Raw genomic sequence first — 24,052 nt, 5'->3', positions numbered from 1 at the left:
AAGATCTATCTAACCCTTCCCTCCCACATAGCCCTCCATTTCTCTATCATTCATGTGGCCATCTAAGAGTCTCTTAAATGTCCCTAATGTATCTGCCCCCACAACCTCTGCCGGCAGTGCGTTCCACGCACCCACCACCCTCTGTGTAAAAAAACTTACCCCTGACATCCCCCTTATACCTTCCTCCAATCACCTTAAAATTATGTCCCCTCATGTTGGCCATTGTCGCCCTGGGAAAAAGTCTCTGTCCACTCGATCTATGCCTCTTGTACACCTCTGTCAAGTCACTTCTCATCCTCCTCCTCTCCAAAGAGAAAAGCCCCAGCTCGCTCAACCTATTCCTCATAAGACATGCTCTCCAATCCAGGCAGCATCCTGGTAAATCTCCCTCTGAGAAATGGAAGGGCTATGTGGGAGGGAAGGGTTAGATAGCTCTTAGAGCAGGATAAAATGTCGGCACAACACTGTGGGCTGAAGGGCCTGTACTGTGCTGTAAACGTTCTACGTTCACAGGCGGAACGGGCTGGTGTCCATTGACGCCAACCTGTCCCCCACCACCTCCCCGGAAAAAAGTTAATTAAACGGCAGCAAAGGAAAACCACGGAGGCAGCCGAGATGTGGGATTCAAGGAAGCATAACACAGTTCAGTTTAATGGTTTCTTTCTCTCCCTTCACAGTGACAACACCATTCCCACCGCCCAGCTGCCCAGTCTGACACCCCAGCACGGGCTCAGGAACAGGCGTCCCCCCGTCCGCTCCCGACCCCCGCAGACCCGGGGAGGGACGGGGACCGGGCTCTCTCGGTGAGTGGGGGTTGAGGGGCGTGTGCAGCAGACATAAACAACACGGCAACGGGAGGAATCAAGCGCCAATGCACCTCCACGTTCAAAAGAGAAGAAAAACCCCCGCGGAAGCCAGATGCAAACTGTTCTGGCGAGTGTTGCTGAATGGGGGGGGAGGGCGCATCGAGGGCAGGGTGAGGTGGTGTGGGGGGGGGGGGGGGAGTGGAACGGAGTTCTGGGAAGGAGGGACGCGGCGGAACGTGCCGACGGGGGTGGGGGGTCGGCGCGCGTCGGAGGGCAGAGGTTCTTGAGCCCCCTCGCCCCCTCCTCGCCCCTGTTGTCATCGAGACCCTCCTCTCAAGGCCAGGACCAGGTGCAGCACGGAGCCCCCCTGGATCTTGTAGTCTGCTGCTGTCTTTTCATCGTTCCTGGCGCGGGGCGGGAAGAAAGGCCATTAGTCGAGGACCGTCTCGTCCCCCCTCCTCCCCTCCTCCCCCCCTCATCGATCCAACCCCTCTCTGACATCCGAGCCACACGGCGGGCGCGACGGGAGGGGAGCAGAGGATCCTCGGCTTCCTCATCGGGAGACAGTCAGTGCGGATCGGCGATAACATCTCCGCACCACTCACGATCGACACAGGCGCGCCCCAAGGATGCGTGCTGAGCCCACTGCTGTGCTCTCTCTACACTCATTCCTGTGTGGCCCAGGCACAGCTCAAACACCATCTGTAAACTCGCCGATGACCGCTGTAGTTGGCAGAGTCTCCGGCTCTGAGGCCCCTCTGTAGTTTCTCCCCTCCTGTCCGTCACCCCGCCTCACTGCTCTCTCTGCTTCCCCATCTCCTCCCTTTCCCCCTGCTCCCGCTGGAAGGGACGTCCTCTCCCCCTCTCACACCTTGGTGGTGGGATCGTGCTGTGAGTGGATTGGGATACTTGGGGGGGGGGGGAAGAGGGAGCGGGGGGAAGGAAGAGGGAGCGGGGGGAAGGAAGAGGGAGCGGGGGGAAGGAGGGAGGGGGGGAAGGGGGAGCGGGGGAAGGGGGAGGGGGGGAAGGGGGAGGGGGGGAAGAGGGAGGGGGGGAAGAGGGAGGGGGGGAAGAGGAGGGGGGAAGAGGGAGGGGGGAAGAGAGGGGGGGAGGGGGGGAAGGAGGGGGGGAGGGGGGGAAGGGAGGGGGGAGGGGGGGGAAGGGAGGGGGGAGGGGGGGGGGAAGGGAGGGGGGAAGGGAGGGGGGGAGGGAGGGGGGAAGGGAGGGGGAAGGGAGGGGGAAGGGAGGGGGAAGGGAGGGGGAAGGGAGGGGGGAAGGGAGGGGGGAAGGGAGGGGGAAGGGAGGGGGGAAGGGAGGGGGGAAGGGAGGGGGGAAGGGAGGGGGGAAGGGAGGGGGGAAGGGAGGGGGGAAGGGAGGGGGAAGGGAGGGGGGAAGGGAGGGGGGAAGGGAGGGGGGAAGGGAGGGGGGAAGGGAGGGGGGAAGGGAGGGGGGAAGGGAGGGGGGAAGGGAGGGGGAAGGGAGGGGGGAAGGGAGGGGGAAGGGAGGGGGGAAGGGAGGGGGGAAGGGAGGGGGAAGGGGAGGGGAGGGGGAAGGGAGGGGGAAGAGGAGGGGGAAGGGAGGGGGAAGGGAGGGGGAAGGAAGAGGGAGGGGGAGGAAGAGGGAGGAGGGAGGAAGAGGGAGGGGGGAGGAAGAGGGCGGGGGGAAGGAAGGGGGGGGAAGGATGGGGGGGAGAGGAAGGGGGGGGAGAGGGAGGGGGGGAAAGGGGGGGGGGTCCTGTTCTGCCAAACGGTCGTCCCTCCAATGTAATGGACAGCCAGAGCATTTCACCAGAGCAAGAGGAAGGCGCGTGTGTCACCCCCTCTCACCCCCAATCACCGACCACTCCCCCCCCACCCCCAATCACCTACCTCCCCCCTCCCCCCCAATCGCCTACCTCCTCCACCCCCAATCACCTCCCCCTCCCCCCCAATCACCGATCTCCCCCCCCACCCCCAATCACTGACCCCTCACCCGCAATCGCCAACCCCCACCCCAAACACTCACATCTGCTTCCCGCTGTAGATGAGGCGTTGCTGTTGTGGGGGAATGCCCTCTTTCTCCTCCACACGCTCTTTGATTCTCTCCACCTGCCCAGCACAAAGGGGGGGGGGGGGGTGGCAGAAACAGGTCACTCAGCTCAGCAGGACGGTGCACTACGCCCCCCGCCTCACCCTCCCCACCAACGCCGGCCCACATCAACGAGATGCACCGTCCCCGTGGATGTGGTCACAGCACCGTCCAGCGCAGAAACAGGCCCTTCAGCCCACCACGTCCCTGCCGACCCCCTTCCGCCCACCCCCACCAATGCCACCTGCCCTCTGTCAGCACCATACCCTCCTACCCCGCACCTGTAGAAGCCCCAGTCTGAATGCCGGGTTGGACCTGATTCCCCACCTCTCCCAGCACCGCTCTCCAGATATCGACCCCTCAGCTGTGCTGACTGTGATGTCCATCTACGCTGGTCCCGTTTACCGATGCACCGCAGAAAGCATCCTATCTGGATGCATCACGTCTTGGTACGGCAACTGCTCTGGCTGGGACTGCAAGAAACTGCAGAGAGTTGTGGACACAGCCCAGCGCGTCACGGACACCAGCCTCCCCTCCTTGGACTCTGTCTTTACCTCTCGCTGCCTTGGTGAAGCAGCCGGTATAATCAAAGACCCCACCCACCCGGGTCATTCTCTCTTCTCTCCTCTCCCATCGGGTAGAAGATACATGAGCCTGAGGGCACGTACCACCAAGCTCAAGGACAGCTTCTATCCCACTGTGATAAGACTACTGAACGATGAGATGGACTCTTGACCTCACAAACTACCTTGTTATGACCATGCACCTTATTGTCTGCCTGCACTGCACTTCCCTGTAGCTGTAACACTTTACTCTGTTATTGTTTTTACCTGTACTACCTCAACACACTCTGTACTAACTCAATGTAACTGCACTGTGTGATGAATTGATCTGTACGAATGGTATGCAAGACAAATTTTTCACTGTACCTCGGTACAAGTGACAACGTTCCACAGAACCACCGCCCTTTGTGTGGAAAAACTTGCCCCTCAGGTCCTCTTTAAACCTTCCCCCTAAACCTGTGCCCTCTAGTTTTAGACTCCCCTACCCTGGGGGAAACAGACGGTGACCGACCACCCTACCTACACCCCTCATGGTTTTATGATCACCCCTCAGATTCCTACATGCCAATGAGAATAAAGCCAGCCCAGTTATGGGATTCCTGGATTAGAGAACATGTCTTGTGAGAAGAGGCTGAGTGAGCTAGGGCTTCTTTCTTTGGAGCGATGGAGGATGAGAGGCGACTCGATAGAGGTGTAAAAGATTATGAGAGGGAGAGAGAGTGGACGAGCCAGCACCTTTTCCCCAGGGCGGCGATGGCCAATACCAGAGGACCTCCGTTTAATGTGAGCGGAGGCAAGTTTAGGGAAGATGTCAGAGGTAGGTTGTTATTACACAGAGAGCGGTGGGTGCCTGGAATGCACTGCCGGGGATGGGGTAGAGGCTGACACAACAGGGACACCCTGAGAGACTCCTAGATAGGCATGTGGATATAAGAAAAATGGAGGGTTATGGGCTGTGTAGGTGGAAGGGTTAGATTGATCATGGAGTGTGTTTACATAGGTCAGCACAACACTGTGGGCTGAAGGGTCGGTACAGTGCTGCACTGTTCTACGTTCTATTTCCTGCCCAGTCTCTCCATTCCAGGCAACATCACTACCTCAATGCACTCTGTACTAACCCAACGTAACTGCACTGTGTAATGAATTGACCTGTACGATCGGTTTGCAAGACACATTTTTCACTGGACCTCAGTACAAGTGACAATAATAAACCAACACCAATACTGCTACAACATCCTTCCGGCAAAGTTCTCTAGCCGAAACGTCGGCTGTTTATTTCCCTCCGCAGATGCTGCCTGACCTGTTGTGTTCCTCCAGCATTTTGGGGGGGGGGGGGGGGGGGGGGAGGGGGTGTGTGTGTGTGTGTGTGTGTGTGTGTGTGTGTGTGACTCCAGCATCTCCCTTCGACCAGAACTGTGAAAGATTGCTGGGAATGCAAGGGTTAATGGCTGACAATGTAAGGGTTAATGGTATGCTTCTCATTGTCAGTGGGGTTCCCAGAGTAAAGAATGATCTCAGGCATGGTGTGATGTAGTTATGTCTCGTTTTAATGCCAGGTGTAAGTGGGAAAGAAGTAGTTTTTTAGATATATCTTGTTATGCTGGAAACTTTATGTAAACATTTGCCTGTGAAAGTGTAACTTCCCACTTAGCTTTCCCACGAAAATGAGTCTAAAAATACGCTGTAGCCAATTCTTCTTCAAGTGAGGATCAGTACAGAGCTCGGGCTACACTGTTTACTCCGTATCCCCCCACTCCCGCTAGCAAAAACTAATGAAGCATTTATCGTACGTTCTTTGGTTCTGCTGTTGTCTGATTCATTACAGAGCGCGAGTGAACTTTGACAGAACCGTGCGCCGATCTCCAAGCGCGGTCTAGCTTGCGTTTTGTACGGCTGCGGCATGCCGCCCCAACTCTTACATCTGATAACTCGGCCAGCGAAGAAGCTTGCCTCCTTGTGTCCTTCCACCATACCTCAGCCCCGTCCACTGCAGGGTAATACAAGCCCAATTTGTCCCCATAAACTAAAGTCCCCCCAATCCGGGTAACATGGGTCTGGTCTCCCTACCCAAGGAAGGGGAGACGTGGGATTAAAGAGAGTGAAAGACGGTTCACCGGATTGATCCCTGGGACGGGGGGGGGGGGGGGGGGTGCGTGGTTTAGATTGTCCTACAAGGCAAGAAACTGCAGAGAGTTGTGGACACAGCCCGGCGCATCACGGACACCAGCCTCCCCTCCTTGGACTCTTGTCTTTACCTCTTGTTGCCTTGGTGAAGCAGCCGGCATAATCAAAGACCCCACCCACCCGGGTCATTCTCTCTTCTCTCCTCTTCCATCAGGTAGAAGATACAGGAGCCTGAGGGCACGTACCACCAGGCTCAAGGACAGCTTCTACCCCACTGTGATAAGACTATTGAACGGTTCCCTTATATGAGATGGACTCTGACCTCACAATCTACCTTGTTGTGACCTTGCACCTTATTGCACTGCACTCTCTCTGTAGCTGTGACACTTTACTCTGTACTGTTATTGTTTTTACCTGTACTACCTCAATGCACTCTGTACTGACCCAATGTAACTGCACTGTGTAATGAATTGACCTGTACGACCAGTGTGCAAGACAAGTTTTTCACTGGACCTCAGTACAAGTAACAATAATAAAGCAATACCAATCAAGCAGACTGGACCTGCATCTGGGCAGCACAGTGATGATGCAGGCAGATACAGCTTCCACAACTCGGGTTTGATTCCGACCTCTGGCGCTGCGCGTGTGCAGAGTTTCCATTTCTCCCCGTGTCCGGGTGGAATCCCATTCCATCCCCCACCCCACTGGGGTGCTCCGGTTTCTCAAACTCAAAGTCGAGCTTATTGTTGCATAAGTACAGCACAGGAACAGGCCCTTCGGCCCACAGTGTTGTGCCAAACTAATTAAACTAGTAACTAGATGCCCAACTAATCCCTTTTGTCTACACAATGTCCATCTCCCTCCATTCCCTGCACATCCACGGGCCCGTCTAAGAACCTCTTAAACGCCTCTGTCGTATCCGCCTCCACCCCCATCCCTGGCAGCACATTCCAGGCACCCACCGCTCCGTGTGTAAACTCTCGCCCTGCACACCTTCTTTGAACTTAGCCCCTCTCAGCTCTCTAGTATTAGAGCATTTCGACCCTGGGAAAAAGATACCAACCGTCTACTCTATGTCTCTCATAATTTTGTAACCCTCTATCAGGTCTCCCCTCAGCCTCTGCTGCTTCAGAGAAAACATCCCAAGTCTGTCCGACCTCTCCTTATAGCAAATGCCCTCCAATCCAGGCAGCACCCTGGCGAACCTCTTCTGCACCCTCTCCAAAGCCCCCGCACCCCTCCTGTAACGGGGTGAACAGAACTGGTTTCCTCCCACATCCCAAAGGCACAGCGAGTGGTACGTTAATTGGCCGCTGCAAAGTGCGCCCACAGAAGGTGGGTGTCAGGAGGATCGGGGTGACATGCGAGGGGAGGGGTAACGGTGAAACAAGTGGGAGAATGGGATTGCGCTGAGAGCTGGCATAGATTCGCAGGCCGAATGGTCCCTCTCTGCATTGGAAGCATCCACGAGAGTGCTCACTAGCATCCAGAAGAGCCAGAGGCCATCTCACCGATCCCCACCATCCGGGCCATGCCATCTTCTTGCAGCTACCATTGGGTAGGAGGTACAGAAGCCTGAAGTCCCACACCACCGAGTTCAGGAACAGCTACTTCCCTTCAACCATTCGGTTCCTGAACCAACCGGCACAACCCTAATCATCGCTAAGAGTTTGGCAACACTATGACCATTCTTATCACTTTGCACTAAGATACTTTTTTTTGTTCTAATTGTGTTTTTTTCTTGTAAAAATTGTATATAATTAGTGTTTAATTTATGTTTTTCTTGTGAATGTTGTGTATCTGATGCTAAGCCCTCTACTCTACTCCCTATACACTCACGACTGCGTGGCCAGATTCTGCTCTAACTCCATCTACAAGTTTGCAGGTGATACCACCGTTGTAGGCCGTATCTCAAACAGCGATGAGGCGGAGTGCAGGAAGGAGATAGAGAGCTTAGTGGAATGGTGTCATGACAACAACCTTTCCCTCAATGTCAGCAGAACAAAAGAGCTGATCATTGACTACAGGAAACACCCTGTTCTGGTCAAAGCCACGGCCAAGAAAGCTCACCAGCGCCTCTACTTCCTCAGGAGGCTAAAGAAATTTGGTTTTTCCCCTTTGACTCTCACCAACTTTTACCGATGCCCCACAGAAACATCCTATCTGGATGTATTACGGCTTGGTACGGCAACTGCTCTGCCCAGGACCGCAAGAAACTGCAGAGAGTTGTGGACACAACCCAGCGCATCACGGACACCAGCCTCCCCTCCTTGGGCTCTGTCTGGCAAGTTTTTCATTGCACCCATGCACACACGGACTTGTGCAGATGACAATAAACTTGACTTTGACTAGATCCTCACGGGGCTCGAGAGGGGTAGACGCGGGGACCGTTTCTCCTCTGGTTCAGATGTCCCTGACCATGGGCGAGAGGTGAAAGAAGCAAGGGGGCTGGTGAGGCCGCACCTGAAGTATCTCACACAGATCTGGTTGTCGCACGGCGGGAAGGATGCGATTCAGCAGGAGAGGGCGCAGCAAAGAGTCACAGTAATGTTGCCTGGACTGGAGGGCTTAGAACTCAAGGAGAGACGGAACAGGTTAGGACTGTTTTCCCTGGAGTGAAGGGGTGACCTAATAGAGGTTTATAAAGTCACGAGGGATGTAGGTAAGATGGACGGTCACCGTCCAGAAAACTAGAGTGTAAAACTAGAAGTCACAGATTTAAGGTGAGAGGGGAAAGATTTAGAGGGGACCTGAGGGGCAAATTTTTCCCCACAGAGGGCGGTGGGTCTGTGGAACGAGCTGCCAGAGGAGGTGGTAGAGGCCGGGACAGTTACAACATTTAAAAGACATTTGGACAGGTACATGGATAGGAAAGGTGTGGAGGGATACGGGCCAAACATGGGCCAAAGGAGCTAGCTCAGCTGGCATGGATGAGTTGGACTGCAAGGGTCTGTTTTCGTGCTGCAGAGCTCCAGGACACTCCAGTCTAGCGCCCAAAGGTGGAACCACCATATCGTCGCTAAAACTCCATCAGGCTGACGGAAGCCTTCCAGGGGCTGGAAATCATCCAGGTCTGTGTTGTGGAGGGTCCGGGCTGTCACGTGACAGCGCTGCCCCCTCACCTGGTCGGAAGACACGCCACTGCCAATCAAGGTTTGGCCCTGCCCTGCCCCACCCATCAGCGCACACCTGACCATTGGTCCCTTTAAGGACGTTTGTACTTGGCCTCGGGCCATTGGCCTTTGTAATCAATTAGTCCTCGCCGGCACCGAGCCATTGGCCTTTGTAAATTACCTGGGCCAGACCCCCCCTGCCACCCCCCCAGCCCTCCAGCACTATAAAGGGCGCCACGTGTGCTTGGCTCTTTCTCTTTGCCAGTTTCAAGGGACCATCCTGCTTGACTCCAGGCCGAGGACCGTGGAACGGTGCTAGAGAAATCGTTGGTGAGATGTGCACTGTTAAAGGGTTGGGAGTGTTTTAGTTAGTGTCCCTAGTAGCAGAGAGCCGTTCCTGCACTGGGTCAAGGGGTGTTGTTTTTACTTGGTTGTCTGTACTCAGTTCGTTGTGCGCGCGCACGGTTTTTAAATCCCTAGTGCGATTTTCCCACGCTCACGAAAACTGTGTGTGTGTGTGTGTGTGTGTGTTACTCCCGTTACCATTTTCCCATGCTTGTCTTTTGTAAATAAATCCTTGCCTGCCAGACTGTGTTCAGAATCCTTGCTTTCGAGACCCCGAATCTGTTTCCTCACTCACAACCAGGTCTGGGCCGATGCTCCACTCCAGGCCTGCCAACGCCATTGACTCCCGATTCTTTGGGGGCGGCACTGCGGCGAGGTTTGAGCTGCTGCCCAACCCCCTCAGAATAAGGAGCTGGTATTGGTTCACTATTGCCACCCGCACTGAGATACAGTGAAGAGCTTTCACCCGCCCGCCATGCAGACAGGTCATTCCATGCGCAGGTAGTTAAAAAGAAAGCGGAATGTAGGAGGGGAGAGAGACTGCAGAATGCTGGAAATCTGGAGTGATGCACAAAACGCCGGAGGATCTCAGCGGGTCAGGCAGCATCCGTGGAAGGAGATAGGCAGTCGACGCCTCGGGTCGAGCCCCTTCATCAGGACTGGAAAGAAAGAGGGGAGGGAAGGCACGGTAGTGTAGCGGTCAGCGTAACGCTATTAAAGCGCCAACGACCCGGGTTCAACTCCGGCCGCTGTCTGTGAGGAGTTTGTACGTTCTCCCCGTGTGTCTGCGCGGGTTTCCTCGGGTTTCCTCCGGGAGCTCCGGTTTCCTCCCACATTCCAAAGACGTACGGGTTAGGAAGTCGTGGGCGTGCTTTGTTGGCGCCGGAAGCGGGGTGACGCTTGCGGGCTGCCCCCCCCCCCCCCAGAACACTCTACGCAAAAGATGCATTTCACTGTGTGTTTTGATGTACATGTGACTAAAAGATATCTTATAAAGGTGGAGGAGAAAAGGGGTGGAGCAAGAGCTGGTAGGTGATAGGTGGATCCAGGTTTGGGGGGGGGTGGGGGGGAGGAGGTGGTGATAGGTAGGTGAGGGGAAAGTGTGGGAACAATGTCAGAAGCTGGGAGGTGACAGGGAGTGGCAAACGGCTGAAGAAGATGGGAGTGGAGCATGAATAACCGGGTGGGGGGGGGGGGGGGGGGGGGGGTGGGGAGCCAGAGGGAGGAGTCTGTGTAGATGGAGGGGAAAGAGATGGGGTGATGGGGGGGGAGTGGATACCAGAAGTTAGAGAAGTCGATCTTGAGGCCGTCAGGTTGGGGACTCCCAAGGCAGAGCACGAGGTGTTGCTCCCTCTGATCTGCGAGCTCTAATCCCTGCATCTCGGCAGCAGAGGAGGCCGTGGGCAGACGCGTCGGTGCGGGAGTGGGAAGCGGCATTAAAGTGGCCGGCTGCCAGGAGATCCCGGCTGGTACGGCGGACGGAGCAAAGGTGCTCGACAAATGGAGTACGACAGTCACAGAGAGAGTGCAGGGCCGGTAGACAGATAAAGACATTCTTTGATACAGTTTAAGGTGGTTCACAGGACCCATATGTCCAAGGACAAGTTAGCCCGTTTTAATCACCACATAAATCCTATCTGACACAGATGTAATTCGGAGGTGGCTTCCCTGACACATATGTTTTGGTCCTGCCCTCTTTTGGAAAAATATTGGAGAGACATTTTTAATATTATCTCAACCGTATTGAGCATTGATTTACAGCCTCATCCTATTACTGCAATTTTTGGGTTACCAATGATGGAATCCTGCCATTTATCCACTTCAGCTTGTCGTATGATTGCATCTGTTACATTAATGGCCGAGAGATCCATCCTATTTAAATGGAAGGACCCTACACCTCCTACCACATTTCAATGGTTTTCTCAAACTATAACATGTTTAAACTTAGAAAAAATTAGGAGAGGCACTGTTGATCCTTCGCTTAAATTTAAGGAAGTTTGGAGCCCATTTATTCAGTATTCCGCATGATATAAGCAGACCTTTCTTGAATCCCTTTCAATAACCTTTGAGTATAGACGAGCGGAGCTAACGACAGAATAATTTTTTTTAAAAACCAAAGAAATAACAGTTCAGCTTTTTTTTTGAAGTTTTTGGTTTGCTTTTGTTATTTTTTTTAATTTTGGGGGCGGGGGGGTCTCTTTTCATATAATCAAATTTCTTTTCGAATTCTTTTGTATCATGTTCACTTAGTAAGAGAGCAGGAGGTTCAGATTATATATTTTACTCCCTGTGAATGTATGTATCAACTGTTATTGTAATCCTGATCTCTCCACACTGTATATAATCACTAATGTGTATTAATCTGAAATTTAATAAAAAGATTGAAAAAGAGAGACAGATAAAGTGCAAGGGCCACGACGAGGTAGATCGGGAGATCAAAAGTTCATCCTTCAGCGTAAAAGCAGTCCATTCAAGAGTCTGATAACAGCGGGATAGAAGCTGCCCTTGAACCTGGTGGTACGCGCTCTCAAGCTTTTCTATCTTCTGCCTGATGGAACAAGAGAGAACGTTCCCTGGTGGGTGAGGTCCTTGACTACATTGGCTGCTTCCCCGAGGCAGCGGGAAGTGCAGACAGAGAGTCCGTGGAGAGATAGCTGCTCAGGGCGGAGATAGGGAGAAATTCCTTTGCAAATCTCTAGAATTCTCTTCCCCAGAGGGCTGGGGGGTGGCTGGTGCTTGGTTGCTGAGTTTTGGGATGGAAAGGAAATGGAGCAAGACAAGGTTAGTGCAGGGAAGTGGCGCTGAGGTGGGAGGTCAGCCCTGGTCTAATAGAATCATACAACACAGAATCAGGCCCAACTCGACCAAGATGTCCATCTAAGCTAGTCCCATTTGCCCACAAGAGGATAGAACAGGAGCGAGGGGCCAAATAGCCTCCTCGTGTTCCCTACCGGAAGCCTCACAGCTTGGTACGGCAACTGTTCTGCCCAGGACCGCAAGAAACCACAGAGAGTTGTGGACACAGCCCAGCGCGTCACAGAAACCAGCCTCCCCTCCTTGGACTCTGTCTTTACCTCTCGCTGCCTTGGTGAAGCAGCTAGCGTAATCAAAGACCCCACCCACCCGGGACATTCTCTCTTCTCTCCTCTTCCATTGGGTAGAAGATACAGGAGCCTGAGGGCACGTACCACCAGACTTAAGGACAGCTTCTACCCCACTGTGATAAGACTATTGAATGGTTCCCTTATACCATGAGATGGACTCTGACCTCAAGATCTACCTTGTTGTGACCTTGCACCTTATTGCACTGCACTTTCTCTGTAGTTGTGACACTTTACTCCGTACTGTTATTGTTTTTACCTGTACTACCTCAATGCACTCTGTACTAACTCAATGTAGCTACACTGTGTAATGAACTGACCTGTACGATCGGTTTGTAAGACAAGTTTTTCACTGGACCTCGGTACTAGTGACAATAATAAATCAATACAAACCTTGTCGTGGCCCCTGCAGCTTATTGTCTGCCTGCACTTTTTCTGTAGCTGTAACACTTTATTCTGACTCTATTGCTTTTCCCCTGATGTACTGATGTGGTGAAAATGATCTGTATGGATGGCACGCAAAACAAAGTTCCATATTAAACCAATTCCCACAGGCAGACAAGATCTCACCTTATCGGTGGGCTCGATGTCGATTTCAATCTCCTTCCCGGTCAGCGTCTGAAAGGAAAGGAAGAGGGAGGTCAGTGGGAATTGGGAGGAGCTGGTATGTAGAAAGAAGACAGCTAGTTGTAAACATTATAGGATTAGTAGTATTAGTGGGAGATTTTAACTTCTCTAATATTGACCGGGCCAAGCATAGTGTAAAAGGTTTGGACGGAGTGGAATTTGTGAAATGTGTCTGTTGTGAGAAAAGGTTCTTTGAGGTCTCAAAGGTAGAGGACTCTGGACACAGTCTTTGGAGGTTTAAAAAGGATTTATTCACAAAGATAAACGTGGGGATAGAATGAACAGGAACGGATGCACACTCGCGCGTGCACACACACGTGATCGCGAACGTGGGGGAAATCTTAACGAGGGTGAGATGCACACACACAAAAAAAGGGTTACAAATGATCAGTGAAAAAAAAATACAATGCCTGAACCCCGAGTCTGTGCAAGCATCGGCTCTATGCTACCGGGAATCTACTCAGGAGGCTCCTAACCCCTGTGGAAGTGCACACACTTACCAAAGGTCCCTTTGGCATGGTTTCAATTCCTGCAGCAATCAAAAGAGGCTGAACCACGCACATGTGGTATTCTTTATAGTGCTGGAGAGCTGGGTGGACCCAGCCCAGGTAATTCAAAAAGGGTCCAATGGGTCATGGCCAGGTACAAAGGTGTGTACAGGAGCCAATGGTCAAGGGTGTGCACTAATTGGGGGGGGGGGGGGGTTATGTGGAGCCAGACCTTGGTTGACAGCGGTGTCACTTTCGACCATGTGCTCAATGGTGTCACGTGACAGTCATGACCTTTTACACTACAGTGTCCCCAAGAAAGCTTCCTTGATCAATATACAGAGGGAGCTACTAGAGAGGGTGCAACACCAGATCTCCTCCCGGGAAATGACGTAGGGCAAGTGACAGAAGTCTGTCGGTGAGCACTTTGCGTCCAGTGACCATAAATTTTAACATAGTTATGGAGAAGGATACGACTGGCTCACAGGTTAAAGTCCTGAACCGGGGTTAGAGCAAATATTGGAGCCATTAGATGGGATCTTGCAGAGGTTGATTGGGTGAGATTGTTTGCAGGGAAAGGAGCGTCTGCCGAGCGGGAGGCCTTTAAAAGTGTGACGTCAAGAGTTCAGGGTGTGTATGTTCCTGTTAGGGTGAAGGGCAAGGCTGGCAGGTTTAGGGAACCCTGGTTGACGAGAGATATTGAGGCTCTGGTTAAGAAAAAGATAAGATCTTTATTAGTCACGTGTACATCGAAACACACAGTGAAATGCATCTTTTGCATAGAGTGTTCTGGGGGCAGCCCGCAAGTGTCGCCACGCTTCTGGCACCAACACAGCATGCCCACAACTTCCTAACCCGTACGCCTTTGGAATATGGGAGGAAACCGGAGCGCCCGGAGGAAGCCCACGCAGATACGGGGAGAACATACAAACTCCTTGCAGACAGCAGCCGGAATTGAACCCGGGTCTCTGGCGCTGTAAAACGTTATGCTAAACACTACATCAGGGAGGAATACACTACACATAAGCAATTGGGAACTAGTGAATCTCTTGAATGACTACAAGAAGTGTAGGAGTGCACTTGAAAGAGAAGTTAGGAGGGCTAAAAGAGGATATGAGAAGGATCTGACGGGCAAGGTGAGGTAAAATTCCAAGAGATTCTACAGGTATATTAAGAGTAAACGAGTGGCTAAAGAGAGGATGGGTCCCCTTACACATCAGCATGGCCGTCTGTCTGTGGAACCAAAGGAAATGGGTGAGATTTTTAAAGAAATATTTCTCTTTAGTTTTCACTGTGGAGGAAACTATGGATTTTAAGAGAATGGGGGAAATGAGTGGTGATGCCTTGGACCACATGTGAATTGGCAGGGAGGAGGTACTGGAGCCCTTAAAGTGCATTCAGGTGGATAAATCCCCGGAGCCCGACCCAGTGCATTCTCATACCTTGTGGGAAGCTAGAGAAGAAATTGCTGAGGCCCTTGAAGAGATTTTTGCTTCATCTCTGGTCACAGGTGAGGTTCTGGAAGACTGGAGAGTTTAAAAAGGGTAGGAAAGTACAGACTGTTGAGTCTGATATCAGTGGTGGGTAAATTGTTGGAGGGGATTCTGAGGGACAGGATCTACAAACATTTGGAGATGTTGGTAGATTCGGCATGGCTTTGTGCATGGGAAGTAGTGTCTGACAGATCTCTTGGAGTTCTTCGAGGAGATAACCAAGAGGATAGATGAGGGTAGGGCTGTGCATGTTGTCTATATCGCCTTTAGCATGGTCTTTGACAAGGTCCCTCATGGTAGGCTAGTCTGGAAGGTTAGATCACATGGGATCCAGGGGTGAGAGAGTGGATGGTTTCAAAATTGGCTCAGTGCTAGGTAGCAGAGGGCGAGGGTTGTTTCTCAGACTGGAGGCCCGTGTCAAGTGGTGTGTCACAGGGGTCGGTGCTGGGATCTTTGTGGTTTGTAATTTATCTATACGATTTTGATGTGAATGCACAAGGCATGGTTAGTAAGTTTGCTGATGATACTAAAATAGGTGGTGTTGTAGACAGGAAAGGTGGTTATGAAAAATTACAGAGGGATCTTGATCAGCTGGGTCTGTGGGCTGAGGATTGGCAAATGGCCTTCAATTTAGATAAGTACAAGATATTGCATTTTGGCAGATCAAACCAGGGTAGAAATAGAGCGGGATGTGTCTAGTCGAGGGAGAGGGAGGTATCTGCAGGGGGTGGGGTGTATCTGCAGGAGGGCGAGGGGTTATTCACGGAGGGAAGGATGTATCCACAGGAGGAGGGGGGATTTGGGGAGATCTGGGGGGGGAGATCTGGGGGGGGGGGGAGATCTGGGGGGGGGGGGGAGGGGGAGGGGGGGGGAGGAGGGGGAGGGGGGGGAGGGGGGAGGAGGGGGGGGGAGGGGGAGGAGGGGGGGGGGAGGGGGAGGAGGGGGGGGGAGGGGGGGAGGGGGGGAGGGGGAGGGGGAGGAGGGGGAGGGGGGGAGGGGGAGGGGGGGAGGGGGAGGGGGAGGGGGAGGGGGAGGAGAGGGAGGGGAGGGGGAGGGGGGGAGGGGGAGGGGGGGAGGGGGAGGGGGGGGGAGGGGGGGGGGGGGGAGGGGGGGGAGGGGGAGGGGGGGGAGGGGGAGGGGGGGGAGGGGGAGGGGGGGGAGGGGGAGGGGGAGGGGGGGGAGGGGGAGGGGGGGAGGGGGAGGGGGGGGAGGGGGGGAGGGGGGGGAGGGGGGGGAGGAGGGGGAGGAGGGGAGGGGGGGAGGGGGGGGAGGGGGGAGGGGGGGGAGGGGGAGGGGGGGAGGGGGAGGGGGGGAGGGGGGGAGGGGGAGGGGGAGGGGAGGGGGAGGGGGGGAGGGGGAGGGGGGGAGGGGGAGGGGGGAGGGGGAGGGGGGAGGGGGAGGGGGGAGGGGGGAGGGGGAGAGGGGAGGGGGAGAGGGGAGGGGGAGAGGGGAGGGGGAGAGGGGAGGGGGAGAGGGGAGGGGGAGAGGGGAGGGGAGGGGGGGAGGGGGGAGGGGGAGAGGGAGGGGGGGAGGGGGGAGGGGGAGGGGGGCAGGGGGGAGGGGGAGCGGGGAGGGAGGGGGGAGCGGGGAGGGAGGGGTGAGGGGAGGTGTACTGGCTAGGGGAGGGGAGGGGTGGGGAAGGAGGGTTGGGGAGGGGAGGGTTGGGGTGGGGGGGGGTGTACCGGCGGGGGGGGGGGTGGGAAAGAGGGCAGGGGAGGGTTGGGGGGGGTTGTACTGGCGGGGGGAGGGTGGAGGTGGGGGGGGGAGGGTGGAGGGCGGGGGAGGATGGAGGGGGAGGGGAAGGGGAGGAGGGCGGGGGGGGGGGGGTGGGGGGTGTTGGGGGGTGTTGGGGGGTGGGGGGTGGTGGGGGTGGGGGGTGTTGGGGGGTGGGGGGGGGTTGGGGGGTGGGGGGTGGGGGGTGGGGGGTGGGGGGTGGCGGGGCCCCCCCCCCCCGCGGCCCCGCTCTCACCTTCACTTTGATCAGCATCCTCGTCCCTCTCCGCTCGCCGCCGCCCTCTCCGCACTGAGGTCATTCACATCCGGGGTCGCGCCGCCCGCCCGCAGCCAATCGCCCGGCCCTTCTCCCCACAACCAATCGCAAGGCGGTGCCTATCCCGAGTCCAGCCAATCACCTGGCGTCCTCTGCAGGTTCGTTCCACCCCCTGCACCACAACCAATCGTAAGGCGGTGCCTATCCCGAGCCCAGCCAATCGCCTGGCGTCCTCACCCGGACCTCCTCCTCCTTCCCCCCGCAACCAATCGCACGGCGGTGCCGTACCCGCGCCCAGCCAATCGCCGTGCCGATGCGCTTGCCGCTGGGCCGGACTCCGCCGTGCCTCACTCTCAGCCAATCACGACGCTGCCCCGCCCTCCCGCTGACCCCTCCACCCAATCGTGGCTCTCCTGCTGTCCAAGTCCCGACCAGTCAACGGCAGGCCGTGCTCGATCCTAGCCAATAGCAGTGCCCTCCTGCCGAGAACCCGGCCAATCGCGATGCCGCTGCGTCAACGGCTCAGCCAATCACAACGCGGTCTCCCTCACCCTTAGCCAATCGGTTCGACGCTCCCACCTCCGCCCGGCTTCTGCCAACGGACGACGATACGTCATTTTACATGTTTTTAAAAAATCCTCAGGGAGAAGAAACTTGAATCCCATTCCCTCATCCCTCCCCAAAAACGGCCTCAACTTACAAAAAAAATTAATTTCCCACAGGGTTGTAGTTCGGATTCCTTCGCCGCAGACTACATTTCCCGGCGTGCACGGCGGGAGGAGGAGGAAGGGTCCGGACTGGGCGGTGCTGGTGTGACGTCAGACCCGCGCACGCGCACTTTATACCGCCCCGCTCCCGGGCTTGAGCGGCCGCGGCGCGGCGGGGTTGAGGCGCAGGCGCAGACGCAGCGGGACCACCGGGCGGTGGGGGAGAGTCACGTGGTCGCCAAGCCGGCAGGTCACGTGGTGTCCACCCGCCAAGGGCCGGGAGCCGAAGGCGCCAAGGCGGACGGTCACGTGACCAGGAGGAGGAGGGGGCGCCATTTTGTACCCTCACCCACCCACCCAACAAAAGCCAAATTACCCCAAAAGACCCAAGGAAAATGCCCCGAATAGACAACGACATTAAGCTCGACTTCAAAGACGTCTTGCTCCGGCCCAAGCGGAGCACGCTGAAGAGCCGCAGCGAGGTATATCCCTCGTTGGCGTCCATCCGCCTACCCAGGATTCCCCTGGGAGGAGGGCGGGGGGTGGCGTCTGCCGCCCACCCCGCCGCCTCCGGAAGATCCGGCCGAGGAAGCGGCCAGCTCGACGGACGACCCTCGCGCGCCGGATGGCCGGACACCCAAGGGGGCCGGGGTCCGCTTCTCCACCGAACACCACCCCGCCCCCCGAACCGAAGGGCGTTTGCCGTCGGAGAGGAGGGGGTCGGAGGGAGATGATCTCCCCCCCCCCCCGCGCGGCGGCCGCCGCCGCTTCCAGGATATTCCGCGGTGGGATGGAGCGGGGGGGCCGTCCACCCATATACCCAGATTGGGAGTCGCCGCCGCTTCCTCCACTGGCTCATCAGAGCGCGCCCTGCCTCGGGCTCTAACCGGTACCGGTTCCCGGCTAATTCCGTGGTGGAACAAAGCCGGGGCGTTGGCGGGGGGAAGGCCGGCCAGCGAGGCGGAGGCTGCCCGCGCCCGGATCGGAGCCGCCGCCTCTTTACCGCTCTCTCTGGAGGGGCACCCGGCGATTCCGGAAAAAATTCTGCAGCGGAAGGCGGGAGGGGAAGGCGGAGAGCAGAACGGAGGCCGGCTGTCCGTTTACATCCACGCCCTTCCCTCTCTTCCCCCCCCACTGTCTCGGACCCGCCATTGCCTGTTTCTGGAAAGTTCCGCCGCAGCAACGTGAAGTGAAGGCGGACGGAAGGCGAACGGGGAGTGCCCGCTCCATCCCCCCCGCTCGGAGTCACTTGGCATTCCCCAACCGGCAACCCTGTCCCAAACTCGCCGCCGCCCGGCTCGGTTTCCGGAAGCCTCCTGGGGATGCCTTGGCTTGGTCTGAGTCTGGTTGCTTGTGGGCTGGCTCACAAATGTCAGGAGGCCCTCCTGAACTTCATACAGTCATACAAACCGGACCTCCAGCCCACCAAATCCATCCCAACCATCAAGTCCCCATCTATACCAATCTCATTGACCAGCACTTGGTCTGTAACCTCCTACACTTTGGCGATCTAGGGGGACAAACCTCTCCCTCTGCTCCCCTCTGCACCTCTTGTCCCTCGGCTGCAACCTGTGCCCTCTGGGCTTAGACATTTCTGCCACGGGGATAAAGCTCCCTGCCCTATCTCTGCCCCTCATGATTTCCTGTCAGGTCCCTCCACTCAGCCTCCTCTGCTCTTGAGGAAAACTGAATCCAGCCTCTCCCCGTTCCCGAAACACTCCTTCCTATGAGCTGGGCGACCAGAACTGCACACAAGTGCGGTCTAACCAATGTCTTGTACAGCTATAACATGGTGTCCCAGTTCCTGTACTCAGTGCCCTGTCCAGTAAAAGCAAGCGTGCCAAATGCTTTCTTCACCACCCTGCCTACCTGCGTCGCCACTTTCGAGGGATTATCTCCTGCCTCACTCTACCAGATGCACACAGAGGATTAATAATCCCGTGAAGGGTTTCGGGGAGAAAATTCTTCATCTTGATAGACTTTCTTAAAGATAAGATTTCTTTATTAGTCACGTGTACATCGAAACACGCAGTGAAATGCACTGTTTTGCGTAGAGTGTTCTGGGGGCAGCCTGCAAGTGTCGCCACGCTTCCGGCGCCAACATAGCACGCCCACAACTTCCTAACCTGTTCGTCTTTGGAATGTGGGAGGAACCCGGAGGAAACCCACACAGACACACAGGGAGACCGTACAAACTCCTTACAGACTGGCGCGAATTGAACCCGGGTCGCCGGCGCTGTAATAGCGTCACGCTAACTGCTACACTACCGTGCCTGCCCTAAAATGCTTGACTGTCAGGAGTGGGATTCGAACCCACGCCTCCAGTGGAGACTGCGACCTAAGCGCAGTGCCTCAGACCGTTTGGCCATCCTGACGACGACAATCACACTCCCATCACCCTCGATTTTCCCCCGTCTGTCCCGTCCACGAATATATCCGGTGGCTCGACTTCCACAGCTCTCTGGTAGAGGGGAGAGAATTCCCAAGATTCCCTGCCCTCCCGCGGAAGAAATTCCTCCTCCGTCGTGAGACCATGCCCGCACTGGTTCTGGATTGCCCCTCACCATGGGAAACAACTTCTCTCCATCTACCGTGTCGAGTTCCCCGCCCCCCACCCCCAGCATCGTGTATCATTTCATTTATAGAGCGAAGGTTGATGACGTTGAAACACGGTTCAGTTGACCAACTCCTGTTCTCTTGTCTTGAACCCAGGTGGACCTGAAGAGAACCTTTGTGTTCCGTAACTCCAAGCAGCAGTACAGCGGCATCCCCATCATAGCGGCCAACATGGACACAGTGGGAACGTTTGAGATGGCGAAAGCCCTGGCCAAGGTACGCGGGGTGAACAGGTCTCACAGTGAGTTCACCTTCAAACCGGCCGTAATATCCTAGTACGGAGCTGTCATCATCGTAGTTTGGTCCTTATGCTTGCGATGTATATAATGGCTTGGATAGAAATGTAGGTGGTCTGATTAGTAAGCTTGTGGATGACACAAAAATCAGAATTGTGGACAGTGAAGAAAGCTGTCAAAGGATGAAGGTCTCTCCAGCCACAGGCGAGGTCCCAGAGGACTGGAGAGCAGCCAAACGTTGTTCCTTTGTTTGAGAAGGGACAATCCGGGGAATTATAGGCCGGTGAGTGTCACATCCGTGGCCGGGAAGCTACCGGAGACAATCCCTGGGGATAGGACTTACCCGCATTTGGAAAAGCATGGGCTAATTAGGGACAGTCAGCATGGCTTTGTGCAGGGGAGGTCATGTCTTATGAACTTGATTGAGTGTTTTTGAGGTGATTAATGAGGGTAGGGCAGTGGATGTTGTCTACATGGACTTCAGTAAGACATTTGACAAGGGCCCTCACGGTAGGCTGATCCACAGGATTAGGATGCATGGGATCTAGGGTGACTTGGTAGTTTGGGTTCAGAATTGGCTTGCCCACAGAAGACAGAGGGTAGTGGCGGAAGGGTGTTATTCTGGCTGGAGGTCCGTATCCACTGGCGTTCCACAGGGATCGTTGCTGGGACCTCTGCAGTTTGTGATGTATATAAATGACTTGGATGGACACGTTGATGGGTTGGTTAGTAAACCTGCAGACAACACAAGAATTGGTTGCGTACAGTGAGGAAGTTGTCAAAGGATTCAGCATGGGACAGATCAGTTGGAAATGTGGGCAGAGAGATGGCAGAAGGAGTTTAATCCGGACAAGTGTGAGGTGGTGCACTTTGGGAGGTCAAATGTAAGGGGAATGTATATGGCAGGACTCTTAGGAGCATTGATGTACAGAGAGGCATTAGGGTGCAAGTTCATAGCTCCCTGAAAGTGGCAACAGAAGTGGATAGGGTGGTAAAGAAGGCGTACGGCACACTTGCCTTCATCAATTGGGGCATTGAGTACACGAGTCAGGAAGTCACGTTGCAGCTGTATAAAACTTTGGTCAGGCCGCATTTGCTGTATTGTGTGCAGTTCTGGTCATCCTATTACAGGAAGGACGTGGAGGCTTTGGAGAGGGTGCAGAGGAGGTTCACCAGGATGCTGCCTGGATTGGAGAGTATTAACTATCAGGAGATGTTTGACAAATTTGGGTTGTTCTCTCTGGAGCGTCGGAGGCTGAGGGGAGACCTGATAGAGGTATATAAAATTATGAGAGGCAGAGACAGGGCAGGCAGTCAGAGCCTTTCTCCCCAGGGTAGAAATGTCAGATACTTTGGGGGGGGCAGAGGTTTAAATTGAGGGGGGAAAGTTTAAAGGAGATTTATGAGGTAAGTTTTTTTTACACAGAGAGCGGTGGGTGCCTGGAACAGGCCACTGGGGGTGGTGGTGGAGGCAGATATGACAGAGGTGTTTATGAGGCATCTAGACAGGCTCATGAACAGGCAGGGAATGGAGGAATGGAGAAATTGGATGTTTGTCGAAAATCTGTACAGTCATTTTCGGCAAACATCCAATGATTAAGTAGGATTGGCGGGTTTGTTTTCATGAATAAGATAAGACATCTTTATTAGTCACATGTACATTGAAACACACAGTGAAATGCATCTTAGAGTGTTCTGGGGGCAGCCCGCAAGTGTCACCACGCTTCCGCTGCCAACACAGCATGCCCACAACTTCCTAACCTGTACATCTTTGGAATGTGGGAGGAAACCAGAGCACCCGGAGGAAACCCACGCAGACATGGGGAGAGAACGTACAAACTCCTTACAGACAGTGGCAGGAATTGAACCCGGGTCGCTGGCACTGTAATAGTGTTACGCTGACCGCTTCACTACTGTGAATACATTGTAGATGTTTAGAAGTCTGTGGGAGAATTTGCATCATCGGATTGCTACAAGTCTCAGGTCTTCTGTAATCCAGGGAGCCTCTGTATTCTTCCGCACTCCTGACCTGAGCCTTGTGGATGGCGGAAAGGCTTTGGGGAGTTGGGAAGTGAGTTCCTCCCCACAGGATTCCTTGCCTCTGACTTGTTGTTGGAGCCAAGCCATGTACAGGTCATCCCCTGGGTAGTGAACGGGTTCCGTTTATACAGACATCTGTGGGTCGATTTTGTCCATTAGTCGGAAAATGCACAAGGAATAAAATCACTCGACATGGCAACTGTACCTCCCCAGCATTGTAATGGATGGCATCAAAATCACACAATACTGTTAAGAAAGAACAATGACTAAAAGTGGAGAGAGAGAGAGAGAGAGAGAGAGAGAGAGGAAATGAGTTCACAAGATCACTAGACAAAGGAGCAGAAGTAGGCCATTCAGCCCATCGAGTCTGCTGCGCCACTTCACCATGAGCTAAACTATTCTCCCATCTAGCCCCAGTTCCCGGCCTTTTCCCCATATCCCTTGATACCCTAACTAATTAGATACCTATCAACTTCCGCCTTAAACACCCCCAATGATCGGGCCTCCACAGCTGTACGTGGCAATGAATTCCACAAATCCACGACCCTCTGGCTAAAGAAATTTCTCCTCATTTCTGTTCTAAATGGGTATCCTCTAATTCTAAGACTGTGCCCTCTAGTCCTGGACTCACCCGCCAAGGGAAACAACTTAGCCGCATCTACTCTGTCCAGTCCTTTCAACATTCGACATGTTTCTATGAGGTCCCCTCTCATTCTTCTGCACTCCAATGAGTACAGTCCAAGAGCCGACAAACGCTCCTCGTATGTAAGCCCTTTCGTTCCAGGAATCATCCTTGTATCCTTCCTAAGATAAGGGGCCCAAAACTGCACACAGTTCTGCTGTTCGTAGGAACGAATGTATGCACATATGTAAATGCACGCACATATTTCACTGTGTGATTTGATGTACATGCGACTAATAAAGATATGGAGATTTGAATATAATAATATTATGGGAGCTCGCTCATATGTAGAGGGTGTTTGTAAGTCGGGCTTTTCTTAAACCTGGGACGGCCTCCACATTGGCTACTCCAGCTCCGTGCCTGTTTCTGAGTTGTGGAAGCTCGCTCCGAGGCTGCCCCTGACTTGACACTGCCCGTTTCCTCCCCTAGTTCTCGCTATTCACCGCCATCCACAAGCACTACACGCTGGAGGAGTGGAAGGAGTTTGCCGTCAGTAACCCTGACTGTCTGCAGGTAACAGGGGAGCAAGCGGCACAGACAGGATAGGCAGAGGGGGGCACGGGAGGGCAAAGGGGGGCACGGGAGTCCCTGCTGGGAAGGGGGTGGGGAAAGTATACAGTGTAGGAAGGGGAAAAAGAGATGTCAAAAGGGTCGGCATTTAGATCGCACACTCCCCAAAAGCAGGGCCCACTTTTCACCTCCCCTGCCTTTTATTTTGTCTTACACACAGCAAGTTCACACTTCGGTTTAAGATAAGTGGGGGGGGGGGAGTTTAAAGGAGTTGGTGTTGGTTTATTATTGTCACTTGTACTGAGGTACAGTGAAAAACTTGTCTTGCAGTGAGAGAGAGAGAGTGCGTGTGTGTGTGCGTGTGTGAGAGAGACAGGACTGACTGTGTGTGTGCATGTGTGTGAGGAATGTGTGTGTGTGAGGAAGGTGTGTGTATATATCTGTGTGTGTGTGAGAGAGACAGGACTGACTGTGTGTGTGTGGGGAAGGTGTGTGTGTAGAAGGGGTGTGTGTGTGTGTGTGTGCGAGAGAGACAGGACTGACT

The 24,052-nt window shown here is 54.6% G+C and overlaps 2 protein-coding genes and 1 non-coding gene across 3 annotated transcripts; 1 reads left to right on the top strand and 2 right to left on the bottom strand.

The window, feature by feature from the left end:
* Positions 1 to 618: 618 nt before the first annotated feature.
* Positions 619 to 16,815, bottom strand: LOC127567213 (NEDD8). Its single transcript, XM_052009897.1, has 4 exons — positions 16,697 to 16,815; positions 12,690 to 12,737; positions 2,811 to 2,893; positions 619 to 1,210 (listed from the first exon to the last, which is right to left on the bottom strand). The coding sequence occupies exons 1-4, from the start codon at positions 16,712 to 16,714 to the stop codon at positions 1,123 to 1,125; spliced, it is 237 nt and encodes a 78-aa protein (XP_051865857.1). The 5' UTR covers positions 16,715 to 16,815; the 3' UTR covers positions 619 to 1,122.
* Positions 16,816 to 17,549: 734 nt separating this feature from the next.
* On the top strand, positions 17,550 to 23,511 carry LOC127567212 (GMP reductase 2-like; the record flags this gene model as incomplete). Its single annotated transcript, XM_052009896.1, has 3 exons — positions 17,550 to 17,906; positions 20,137 to 20,256; positions 23,428 to 23,511. Coding segments are annotated over exons 1-3 (291 nt in total), but the record flags the coding sequence as incomplete, so codon positions are not given.
* trnal-uag (transfer RNA leucine (anticodon UAG)) lies at positions 19,717 to 19,799 on the bottom strand. Its single transcript has one exon. It is a non-coding gene; the product is annotated as a tRNA-Leu (tRNA).
* Positions 23,512 to 24,052: the final 541 nt, after the last annotated feature.

Source organism: Pristis pectinata, unplaced genomic scaffold (genome assembly GCF_009764475.1).
Source record: "Pristis pectinata isolate sPriPec2 unplaced genomic scaffold, sPriPec2.1.pri scaffold_209_arrow_ctg1, whole genome shotgun sequence".
Taxonomy (NCBI): domain Eukaryota; kingdom Metazoa; phylum Chordata; class Chondrichthyes; order Rhinopristiformes; family Pristidae; genus Pristis; species Pristis pectinata.
The sequence above is the reverse complement of the archived record's forward strand: the minus strand, read 5'-3'. Positions and strand labels throughout refer to the sequence as shown.